Source organism: Crocodylus siamensis, chromosome 4 (genome assembly GCF_052110815.1).
Source record: "Crocodylus siamensis isolate JL-2025a chromosome 4, ASM5211081v1, whole genome shotgun sequence".
Taxonomy (NCBI): Eukaryota; Metazoa; Chordata; order Crocodylia; family Crocodylidae; genus Crocodylus; species Crocodylus siamensis.
This window is the reverse complement of record NC_143398.1, coordinates 247,241,002-247,252,226: the sequence shown is the minus strand read 5'-3', so window position 1 is coordinate 247,252,226 and position 11,225 is coordinate 247,241,002. Positions and strand designations below refer to the sequence as shown.

The 11,225-nt window shown below is 73.4% G+C and overlaps 2 protein-coding genes across 5 annotated transcripts; one reads left to right on the top strand and one right to left on the bottom strand.

The window, feature by feature from the left end:
• Positions 1-135: 135 nt before the first annotated feature.
• ABCB6 (ATP binding cassette subfamily B member 6 (LAN blood group)) lies at positions 136-7,212 on the top strand. Of its 2 annotated transcripts, none has more exons than XM_090046182.1 (20): positions 136-190; positions 799-1,294; positions 1,848-2,009; positions 2,094-2,283; positions 2,385-2,477; positions 2,551-2,743; positions 2,973-3,094; positions 3,161-3,270; positions 3,352-3,417; positions 4,199-4,324; positions 4,401-4,477; positions 4,610-4,673; positions 4,938-5,023; positions 5,100-5,157; positions 5,414-5,518; positions 5,682-5,856; positions 6,035-6,147; positions 6,263-6,357; positions 6,708-6,776; positions 6,854-7,212. In XM_090046182.1, the coding sequence occupies exons 2-20, from the start codon at positions 803-805 to the stop codon at positions 6,975-6,977; spliced, it is 2,520 nt and encodes an 839-aa protein (XP_089902308.1). In that variant the 5' UTR covers positions 136-190; positions 799-802; the 3' UTR covers positions 6,978-7,212. The 2 variants fall into 2 exon arrangements, with proteins under 2 accessions (XP_089902308.1, XP_089902307.1); XM_090046181.1 differs by having other exon boundaries at positions 6,615-6,776.
• A 568-nt stretch (positions 7,213-7,780) lies between these two features.
• Positions 7,781-11,104, bottom strand: ZFAND2B (zinc finger AN1-type containing 2B). 3 transcript variants are annotated; one of them, XM_090046187.1, is made up of 9 exons: positions 10,367-11,104; positions 10,194-10,288; positions 9,993-10,124; positions 9,688-9,842; positions 9,480-9,596; positions 9,322-9,388; positions 9,115-9,188; positions 8,615-8,693; positions 7,781-8,504 (listed from the first exon to the last, which is right to left on the bottom strand). In XM_090046187.1, the coding sequence occupies exons 1-9, from the start codon at positions 10,419-10,421 to the stop codon at positions 8,460-8,462; spliced, it is 819 nt and encodes a 272-aa protein (XP_089902313.1). In that variant the 5' UTR covers positions 10,422-11,104; the 3' UTR covers positions 7,781-8,459. The 3 variants fall into 3 exon arrangements, with proteins under 3 accessions (XP_089902313.1, XP_089902314.1, XP_089902315.1); XM_090046188.1 differs by having other exon boundaries at positions 8,615-8,690; XM_090046189.1 differs by lacking the exon at positions 9,480-9,596.
• Between the last annotated feature and the right edge of the window lie 121 nt (positions 11,105-11,225).

Here is an 11,225-nt window from a genome sequence, read left to right as displayed (position 1 = left end):
CCGGTGCCCCACGGGCTGGCTGGGCACTGCCCCCCCGGGTCCGGGGGAGCGGGGTCACGGGGCGGTAGGATCACGGGCAGCGATCCTCGCGCGGGAGCGGCGCCGGCGGCGCTAGGACCCGGCGGGCTGCGCGGGGCGGGGCGGGGCGGGCTCCACGCGGGGCGGCGCTGCGGCCGGGCCGGGCGGGCAGGTGAGCGCGGGGGGGCCCGTGGGGCGGGGGGCCGATCGCGGACACGCGCGGGGGCTCCGCGCCACCCGGGGGCGGCCGCACGCGTGTGTGTGCGTGTGCCCGCGCCGGGGCCGGGCCGGGGGTGCGTGTGTCCCGCCAGGCCCGGCTGTGTGTGCACGCACCTTTCTGCGCGCCCGCCCCACACTCGCACACGGCGGCAGCCTTTGCGCGGGGGGGGGAGGGCCGCGCTCACAGCCCTTTGCAGGCCCTGCGCCCGTGCTCGCCCCTGTGTGTGTACCCAGAGCAGTGCGCATTTGTACGCACACTCATGCCCACCTGCGAGTCTGCGGGCCCAGCCTGCATTTGCACACACGCCAGTGCCCCATGCTCACACCCATGCATGTGTATGCCCGGACCAGCACGCGCTTGCATGCACGCTCGCACCCGCCACGTGGGAGCCCATGGGCCCAGCCTACATTTGCACCCACCAGTGGCCCCACGCTCACACCTCTGCCCACATGTGCTCCCACGTACATCCAAGTCCGCGAGCCCGGCCTGCGCTTGCACATGCCGGCGCGGGGCCTCGTCCGCCCCGTGCCCACATGCCACGCGCCCCTCCCCTCCCGCAGGACGATGGCACTGGGCGGCTACTGCGAGGACGACGCGTCGCTGGCGCAGGCCTGGGCGCAGGGCGGCTTCGCGCCCTGCTTCTTCTTCACGCTGGTGCCGGCGGCGCCGCTGGGCCTGTGCCTGCCCCTGGGCGCCCTGCAGGCCGCGCGCCGCGCCCGCCCGCCCGTCCCGCGCCGTGCGCCGCGCTCCCGGCTGTACCGCGCGCAGCTGCTGCTGTCCCTGCTGCTGGCGGCGCTGCCCCTGGGCGCGCTGCTCTGGGACGTGGCGGGCGCCGCGCGCGTCTACGGCTACGCCGTGCTGCACGCCGCGCTCTCTGCCGCCGGCTGGGCCGCGGCCGCCGCGCTGCTGCTGCTGGAGCGCGCCCGGGCGCCGGCGGGGGGGCACGGCGCTGCACTGCTGCTCTTCTGGGCCCTCGCCTTCGCCGCTGAGAACCTGGCCCTGGTGTCCTGGCGCAGCCCGCGCTGGTGGTGGGGGCTGCGCGACGAGCGCCAGAAGGTGGGTCACGGGCAGGATGCAGCCCAGGGGGCTGTTGGGGGAGGGGTAGCACAGGGGGCCTGGGGTGGTGGTGGGGGAGGGGCTGTGCAGTGTTGCAGTGAGGGGGAGGGGTCAGTGCAGTGGTGCTGTGCAGTGCTGGAGGTGGGGGACCGGGGGGGCACTGCACCGGGGGGGGGGGGGGGTGTTGAGGCAGCTGCAGGGCCCAGCCCCTGGCTTCCTCCATTTTGCTGAGTCATGGTGGGGGGGCAGGTAGAATCCAGCAGGAGCCTGCCCCCCCCAGCCCTGGAGCAGCCCCCTCTGCCCACCCCTAGCACAAGCACAGGTAGCCCCAGCCTGGCCGGGGGGGCTGCCCCCCCAAAGCCCTCTTGACACCCCACGGGGGGAGGCAGCCCCAGACGGGACGCTCCAGGCGAGGCAGTGCTGTGACCCCCGCAATTCCCCCAGCCTGGAGGCCCTCCCCCTCTCTGCCCCCCGCAGAGCTGCTGTCCCGGGGGGCAGGAGGCAGTGGGGGCACTGGGAGGTCGGGCGGTGGGGCTGACGCCGGGCCCTGCAGGTGCAGCTGGGCCTGTGGGCGCTGCGCTACGTGGCCTCCTTCGCCCTCTTCGTGCTGGGCCTGAAGGCGCCGGGGCTGCCGCCGAAGCCGCGCCAGCTGCTCATCAACCAGGACGAGGCGGATGCGGATGCGGAGGCGGAGGCGGATGCGGAGCCCACCCAGGTGCTGCCCCTGCCCCCCCCCGCCCCCGCCCCTGCCCCGGGGGCAGCCGGGACCCCTGACCCTGCTGCCCCCTTCTCCCTGCAGCCGCTGCTGGGGCCTGGGGCCCGGGGCCGCTCCACGTGGCAGGGGCTGCGGCACAAGCTGGGGCTGCTGCTGCCCCTGGTGTGGCCACGCGGCAGCCGGTGCCTGCAGGGCCTGGCGCTGCTCTGCCTGCTGCTGCTGGGGCTGGAGCGCGTCGTCAACCTCTTCGTGCCGCTCTGCTACCGCAACGTGGGTGAGCGGCGCCGGGTGGGTGGGGGGCGCTGGCCGCGCTGAGCCGGACCCCTCCCCAGGGCCGCCTGGCGGTGCCAGCTCTGACCTCCCCCGTCCCCGTAGTGAACGAGCTGACCGCGGCGGCCCCGTGGCACGTGCTGGCCTGGACGGTCTGCACCTACGTGGCCCTCAAGTTCCTGCAGGGCGGCGGCGCCGGTGAGTCGGGGGCAGGGTCGGCGCGGGGGCAGGGTCGGCGCGGGGGGCCGCGCTGACACCCCCACGCCCGCAGGCTCCACGGGCTTCGTGAGCAACCTGCGGTCGTTCCTGTGGGTGCGCGTGCAGCAGTTCACCACGCGCCGCGTGCAGCTGCGGCTCTTTGCCCACCTGCACGGGCTGGCGCTGCGCTGGCACCTGGGGCGCCGCACCGGCGAGGTCCTGCGCAGCGTCGACCGCGGCACCGCCAGCGCCAACAGCCTGCTCAGGTGGGCGGGGCCTCGGGCTGGGAGGGGCGGAGCCAGTTTGGGATGTGGCCTCAGGCCCTGGGGTGGGGGGGGTCGGGTCATCTGGGGGTGTGGCATCACATCGTGGGAGGGTGGGGCCAGGTGGGAGAGGGAGCGCCCCCTGCCCCCTCCTGGGTCCCGGGTCCCTGCCGGGGAGGGGGGGCCAGGCTGGGGTGGAGGAGCCCCCAGGCCGACACCCCCCCCGGGGCAGCTACGTGGTGTTCAGCATCGCGCCCACCGTGGCCGACATCGTCATCGGCATCGTCTACTTCACCTCGGCCTTCAACGCCTGGTTCGGTCTCATCGTCTTCCTCTGCATGAGCCTCTACCTCAGTGAGTGCCGACACTGGGGGGGCGGGGGGGCCCGGGGGCCCGGGGTGACGTGAACCGTCCCCGCAGCGCTGACCATCCTGCTGACCGAGTGGAGGACGCGTTTCCGGCGGGACATGAACGCGCGGGACAATGAGGCCAAGTCCCGCGCCGTGGACTCGCTGCTCAACTTCGAGACGGTAACGGCGCTGGGGGCCTGGGTGGAGCGGGGGGCTGCGCGGGGCCGGACAGTGGGGCTGACCCCAGCCCGTGTGTCGCAGGTGAAGTACTACAACGCCGAGAGCTACGAGGTCGACCGGTTCAACGCCGCCATCCTCAAGTACCAGGTGACGTGGCGCGAGGGTGGGGCCGCTTGGGGACAGGCCCCTGCCCTTGGCGGGGCCCTCGGGCACCGACCCGAGACGCTCGCGTTGCCCACGACCCGCAGCCCCCCTGCCGGGGAGCCGGGCCGAGCTCTGTGACCCCGGTCTGGGACGCGGCTGCTTATCGGTGATGCCCCCGCGCGCAGGGATGAGCTCTGGTCCCTCTGCCCGCTGGGCCCTGCGGCACCACGACGCGAGGCCTCGCCTGTGCCGGCTGCGGGGGCCGGAGGGACGACGGGCTTCGTGTCACTGGGGCGGGGGACGGGCTGGTTTGGGATGGGTTTGTGCAATGGTTTGTTGCTGCCCAGAAGGCCGACGGCATCCGGGGCTGCGTGGGTAGGAGGGCAGTGATCCTTCCTCTCTATCTGGCACTGGGGAGGCCACATCTGGAGTCCTGTGTCCAGCTGTGGGCCCCCACGACAGAAAGGATGTGGGCACGTTGGAGAGAGAGTGCAGAGGAGGGCAATGAAAGTGGCTGTGGGGCTGGGGGACAGGACTGGTGAGGAGGGACCAAGGGAAATGGGCTGACTGAGTCTGCAGAAGGGAAGACCGAGGGGGATCAGCCTTCCCCTCCCTGCAGGGGACAGGGCTGGAGCCTTGTCCCCATGGGGCTGGTGCCACCCGCCCTGCCACTTCCTGGGGCTCGGGGCTGGCCTGCACAAGGTCCGCAGGCCCCTTCCCCTGGGGGCCCGGAGCTGGGGGGGGGCAGCCTCTCACGGGGACGCCCTTCTGCCCCTGGGCCCAGAGCTCGGAGTGGAAGGTGAACGCGTCGCTGGCCCTGCTCAACCAGACCCAGAACCTGGTCATCGGCCTGGGGCTGCTGGCCGGCTCCCTGCTCTGCGCCTACTTCGTCTCCGAGGGCAAGCTCCAGGTGAGCCCAGCCCGGCCGGCCCCTGGCCCCTGCCCCGGCCCCTGCCCCGGCCCAGCTCTGACCCCGTCTCTCGCAGGTGGGCGACTTCGTGCTGTTCGGCACCTACATCATCCAGCTCTACACGCCGCTCAACTGGTTCGGCACCTACTACAGGTGAGGGGGCAGTGGGGGCAACGCCGGGCGCGGGCCACCTGGTCTCGGAGCCCCCCCGGCTGTGTGTGGTCCCAGCTGTGGGACCCCCCGGCCCTGTGGGTCCCCCACGAGCGCCTGCCTCTGCCCGCGCAGGATGATCCAGAGCTCCTTCGTCGACATGGAGAACATGTTCGATCTCCTCAACGAGGAGCAGGAGGTGGATGCTCCTATTGCCCTGCCCTATCCCTGCCCCAGCCCTCTTGCCCTACCCCCATTCCTATTTCCAGCCCCAATCCCTTGTCCAGCCCCCAGCCCTATTGCCCCCTAGGTTTCTAAGGCCCGGCTTCAATCCCTAGTCCCATCTCCAGCCCTAAAGCCTCAACCCAATCCCTAGCCCCACCCAACCCTGTTGCCCCGCCCCGGCCCTCCGCCCCCCACTGCCCCCGGCGCCGGGCTCTGAGCCGGCATCGCTGCCCGGCAGGTGAAGGACGCGGTGAACGCCGGGGACCTGCGCTTCCAGGCCGGCCGCGTCGAGTTCGAGAACGTGCACTTCAGCTACGTGGCCGGGTGAGGGGGGGGCAGGTGCGGGGCCGGGCCCTGCCAGCTGCCCCCAAGGCCTGGACTGACCCCTGCTCGCCCCCAGGAAGGAAATCCTGCAGGACGTGTCCTTCTCGGTGATGCCCGGACAGACCCTGGCGCTGGTGAGTGCGGCCCGGGGGGGCCTGGCTGCAGGCGGGGGCTGCCGGGACCGGTCCAGGCCGTGGGGGGGCCCGGAGACAGGTCTCCCCGCTGAGCCACAGCTCGCGGTGCCCTGGGCAGGCAAGGGTGGGACCCCCAGGCTGGGAGGCAGGGTAAATCGGCCCCCTCCAGCCCCCAGGGTTTGGGCGGGGCTGAGGGCCGCGTCCCTGGTCAGTCGTGACCCCGGCCCTGCTCGGCTCCCCCGTGTCCCCGCGCCAGGTGGGCCCGTCAGGCTCGGGGAAGACGACCGTGCTGCGCTTGCTCTTCCGCTTCTACGACGTGGGCAGCGGCTGCATCCGCGTCGATGGCCAGGACATCGCCAAGGTCAGCGCCACCACGGCCCTCCTGGGTTCTCCCGAGCGGGTCTCCCTCCACCGCCCCGTCGGTGCCAGCCCCAGCCTGCGGGTGTCCAGCCGCCCCACCCCCCCGACGGCCCCTGGGCTGGGGGTGCCCGGCGCAGGCCCGGCTGACGGCCGGCTGCGGGCAGGTGCGCCAGGCCTCGCTGCGCGCCCACGTGGGCGTGGTGCCGCAGGACACGGTGCTCTTCAACGACTCCATCGCCAACAACATCCGCTATGGACGCGTCGGCGCCACCGACCAGGACGTGCAGGCAGCCGCCTGCGCCGCCGACATCCACGACCGCATCCTCTCCTTCCCCGACGGTGAGGCCGGAAGCCCACGGGTGTGGAGCGGGCACCCGGGAGCTGCGCCGGGCCGCGGGTGGGGGATGCTGGGGTGGTGCCCCAAGGGCACTGGGGGACGCAGCTGAGCCACCTCCCTTGCCCACCAGCCCACCCGTGGCAGGGGCTGGGGCACGGTAACACCCGGCTGTGCCCCCAGGCTATGACACGCAAGTGGGCGAGCGCGGCCTGAAGCTGAGCGGAGGTGAGAAGCAGCGCGTGGCCATCGCCCGCACCCTCCTCAAGGACCCCGGCATCATCCTGCTGGATGAGGTAAGGGCAGCCCCCATCCCCTTCCTGTCAAGCCATGGCCTGTGCTGGCTGTGCCTGCTCTGTGGCTTGGTGCCACACGACTGCACGGCCCCCACGCGTGTCCCTGTGGCTCCAGGCGACGTCGGCGCTGGACACGGAGACGGAGCGCAACATCCAGGCGTCACTGACCCAGGTCTGCGCTGACCGCACCACCCTCGTGGTGGCCCACAGGTGGGTGGTCGAGGCGTGGGGTGGGGCTGGGGCTAGGGTATGGGGCAGTTACCTCCTTCCAGCCTGGCCCTGGGGTGCAGCACCCGTGGGATGCTGAGACGGGGGCTCTCATCGCTGTTGGCATTGGGCTGGGAAGACTGGGGTGTTGCCCCAGTCCAGCCTGGGGCTTGGGGGGAGACACGTCTGCACTTTGCAAGCAGGGCAGCCATGGGGGAGATGCCAGGGCTGGGTGGGGGTCTAAGGAGAGATTGCTGCAGTCTTCCCATGCAGAGTTGCAGGCGCAGCGGGGTGCTCGGGGAGCAGGGCCGGGTGCCGGGACCCTTAGTCCAAGCTCTGTCCTGGCCCCTCAGACTCTCCACCGTGATGGGTGCGGACCAGATCCTGGTGCTCAAGGATGGGCGCATCGTGGAGAGAGGCAGGTGAGGCCCCCCCACCCACGTTGCTGCTCCCCGCTGCCCCAGCTCTGCCAGGAGCCTCACGCCCTGTCCCCCCACAGGCACGAGGACCTGGTGCACCGCGGCGGTGTGTACGCCGGGATGTGGCTGCAGCAGCAGGCTGGGGCCGACGCTGATGCCGAGAGCAAGGACCGCGGCACCGAGAAGGACCCAGCGCCTCCCTGAGTGCCCAGCGCCCGCAGGGGCTGCTTGCACGTTGCACGGGGGCTGGCGTGTCCCCGCGGCCGCCTGGGAAGCGTCACGGGCTGGGCTACGGGGAGGGGGGGTGGTGCTGCTCAGGGCTCCTGCCAGCCCCGGGTGGGGGGCAGTGGCTGGCAGTGCCCCTGCCCAGGCCCGGGGGCGTTGCACACTGTGCCTGCTCTGTCCAACTGAACCTGTTGTCTCTGACAGTTTGCTATGAGTTTGGCCTCTGCTTGGGTTCGTGGGCAGGGACGCCCGTTGTCCCCATCCCATGCCCTGGGTGGGGGTGGGGAGAACAGAGGAAGCTCCCGGCTGCCCCTGCGAGGGGCTGGATGGGGGCGGGACCTAGGAGTCCTTGCCCCATCTCTGTGGGGCAGGAAGGCACTGGGTCTGCCCCTGCTTTGTGCTCCCCAGCCGGGTGGGCAGCTTCCCCAGGCAGGGCGTGGAGGGGAAACATGGCAGGAGCTGCCCCAGCTGCTGGGGAGGGGTCCTGGCCCAGCCCTGGGACTGGGGACCCGCCAGCAGCCACCACAGCTGGCGCTGGGCAGTGGCGCTGCCTCTGGGCCAGCCCCTGGGAGGAAGCCCGAGGGGTCAGGGCACTGTCTGCCTCCAGGCTGGTGCGGGCCTGGGCAGCAGGGCCCAGCTGCAGTCGCCACCTTCCTCCCCGGCCCTGCGCAGCGGACGTGAACCCCTGGCAGGGCCCAGCCGGCCGCCACTTCGGCCCACCCTAGACCCCGGTTGCAGCACCATGGGCCAGGGCCCCCAGCCCCCACGACACTGAGCCCAGACCTGCGCTAGCACTTTATTTCCTTCTAAGCAGCACCATGCACAGAGCTCGCCTCCGCCTCCGGGCTGGGCCAAGGGGGAAACAGCAGCCCTGCTGCAGCTGGGGGCAGCCAGAGGGGCAACAGCTGGCCCAGGAGGGGGTGGTGCCAGACCTGCCTGGAGCCCCAGGCAGCCTGGTCACTGCTCCCACGAGGGCCAGGCAGGGAGAGGCAGCGCTGGAGCCGCAGGGGGCCACAGGACGCCCCCCTCCCCGGGTGGGGCCACCAAGGCGCTTCCCCGTCAGCTCTGGCAGCAGCGGAGGGAACCCCGAGCCCCCCCCAGGTCCAAGCACCAAGGCTGACGTGCCCCAGCCCGGGCAGTGCTGTAGTGTGTGTATGGGGGGCACCCCTGGGAGACAGGCTGGGGCCCCAGCTCAGCAAGTCCAAAAGCCCCCGAGCCTCATGTCCGGCTGGACAAGGGCCTGCACCATGGACTGGAGCCCCATGGAGCGCAGGTGGGTTGGGCACCGGCTACAGGGGTCTGGTCTGTGTTCACAGCCCCGGGTGCCGGCGGGCGCAGCGGTGACGCCATCCCTGGGGCCAGGCACCGGCAGCCTTTGGTCATGTGTTTATAGCCCTGAAAGTGGGGGGGAGCCCCCGTCACGGCCGGGACCAGGGTCCCGCAGCTCTGTCCGCCGCGGCTCTACGACATGCTGCAGTTGGACGGCTTCAAGGTCCGGCTCTGGCCCTGCAGTGGGACAGCGCAGAGAAGTCAGTGCCCCCAACCAGCATCCTCGCTCCACCCCAGGCCCAGGACTCCCGAGCCAGCAGCACGCGCAGCGGGGCAGCTCCGCTCACCTGCTGCTGCCGCCGGTACTCCTCCTCGCTGGCCGACAGCGCCCGGGCCAGCGCCAGGTCCTCGTCCTCCTGCGTGCTGCTGGGGAGAGCCAGGGCCGCGTGAGCTCTGCCGTGCTGCTGAGCCCTGGGGCGCACGGGCCAGCCGGGCTGCCAGGGCAGGGAGCGGGTGCGCGGGGGCGAGCAGCCTGCGGGGCCCTCCCGCGATGCCCATGCGGCCGGCACAGAGTAGCCACAGGAAGCCACAGGCTCCCAGGGCCCGGCCCGAGACCCGGGGCTGCAAGACGAGGCGGCCGCCCCGGGAACAAAACACGCAAGGAAGCGGCACCGTGGCGCTGGGGAGCAGCACGGAGCTGGCGACCCCTTCTTGGGGCTGGGGACAAGGCCAGCAGCCGTGCCTCGATCCTCCCGTCCAGCCTCTCTCTGCTCGGGCCCTCCAGCCCACCCCTCCCCTGCAACCTGTCCTGGAGCCCCAGACCACCCTGGGGACAGCCCCCTCGTACCTGGGGGCCTGCGCCGACCCGGGGGCCTCCGCCAGGGACATGGCCAGGGCTCGCTGCAGCGCCTCCTCCTCGCTCTGCAAGGACAGGGGGACGTGGCCGTGGCACCTGCCCGGCTGGGCAGGGGGGTGAGCCCCGGGCCGGTGCTACCAGCCCTGCCCCCTCCGCCAGCACGGGGTGGCGCTGGACGCAGCCCCGGGCTCCACTCACCAGGCCGTTCTGCAGCGCCGCGGCCGGGGGCGAAGTGCTGCGGGGCGCTGGCACCCCCCTGCCTCCGCTGCGCGGGAGAGAGCCGGGTCAGCATCGGGCGGCACCGAGCCCCGAACCCACCGGCGGGACTGGCCGGCCCCACCGCCGCGGCGCCCTACCTGCCCGAGGCCGGGGGGGCGGGGCTGGGCGGCGCCCGCGAGAACGGCCCGTGGCCGGACGAGGCGGCTGCTTTCGCGGGGGCGGCGGCCGCCTGGGCTCTCGCCAGCGCTGCGTGCCTGCGTGGATGGACCGTGAGCGCCAGCGGCCCCCCGCCCCCCCCGGCCCAGCACGCCGGACTCGCGCCCCGCGCCCCCGCCGCAGCCTCACCCGGCGCGCGAGACGGGGGCCCGGGCGGCCCCGGCGCAGTCGTGGTCCAGCGGGTGCCGGTGCTTGAGGCAGAAGTTGCGGCGGCACTGCTCGCACAGCACCGGCATCATCTCGCGCTGCCGGCACCCCGGCTTCCCGCACTTGTTGGTGAAGATCTGCGCGGGCGGCACGGCACGCACGGCCGGGGTGGGCGCGGGCGGGCGGGCGGGCGGCCCGGCCCTGCCCTGCGCGGGTCCGCTCCACACCTCGCGCGAGGATAAGCGGGGCCCGGTGCTACTTTGCGTGGCGGGGGGGGCGGGGCGTACCTTGCGCGGGCGCTGCGCGGGGTCTGCGCGGCACTCGCGGTCCATGTGCGCGCCCACGGCCGCGTCGGGCATCTCCCCGCGCCGCGTGGGCACCGGCGTGTTGCACAGCGGGCACACGGGCACCTGCACATCCTGGGGGGGGGTGGGGGTGTCAGCGCACCGCGCCGCACGACCCCCCGCCCCCCGCGGCCCGCCCCGCACCTTCTTGTAGGCCGAGGTGCAGCCGTGCCGCGCGTAGGACACGTGGTCAGCGCAGAAGATCCGCTCGCAGGCGTCGCACTTGAGCGGCAGGAAGTCTGGGGGGGGGGCGGGTGGTCAGTGGGGGTCCGGACCAGGGACCCCCCCACTCCCCGGCCCCGCAGCCCCCCGCTCACCCAGGCGCCGGCAGGCCGCCTCCGAGCAGGGCGCGCCCAGGTCCGGCAGCTCCATGGCGGCCACCGGCCACTCGCCCCGCCCACTTCCGCCTGGCGGCGCGATGGCGTCACGCGCCGGCTGGGACAGACCCCGGGCCCTAGCGCCGGGCGCTTCCCAGCCCCGTGGCGGCAGCGCGCTGGGGGCGGGCCGCGCGGCTGGGGGCGGAGCTCCTGGAGGCCCCGCCCCCGCAGGCACCCCGAGCCCGGGCGGCCTCCCGGCCCGGGGGGTGGGGGCGCAGCACAGGGGCGTCCCGGCTTCGTGCTCCCGGCCCCCATCGCTGCGCAGCCCCACGCCGTCACGGCCGGGGTTTCTCTTCACGGCGGCCGGTTCGCTCAGGGCAGGAGCGGGGCCCAGCGGGCTGCCCTCGCCGGCGGCCACAGGAAGCGGCGGCTGCTGGGGGACGGAGGCTGGGCCCAGCGGCGCCGGGGTGCCCACGCAGGGCAGGAGGGGACCGCGCGCCCGCGGGGGCAGCACAGCGGGACCGGCCAGCGCAGGGCTCGGAGCTGCACCAGGTGCGGACGGCGCGTGGGACACGTTACTCCATTAAAGAAGTAGGAATCTGGTCCCCCCCCCCCCCCCAGTGCCCAAAGCCGCAACTGCCCGGTGCGAGTGGGGAGAGCTGCGGCCAGGGCTGGGCCACACCGAGCACAAAGGAGGCGCCAGCAGCAGGACCGAGGCACGCCGCAGCGCCACGGCTGCTGCGAGCAGCGCTCAGGCTGCGCCCTGACCAAGAAAGGCCCAGGGGCCACCAGCCCCAAGCCCCTTCCCCCTCCCTGTGAAACCCAATGCCTGCCCCACCCTGGCACTAAACCACAGACA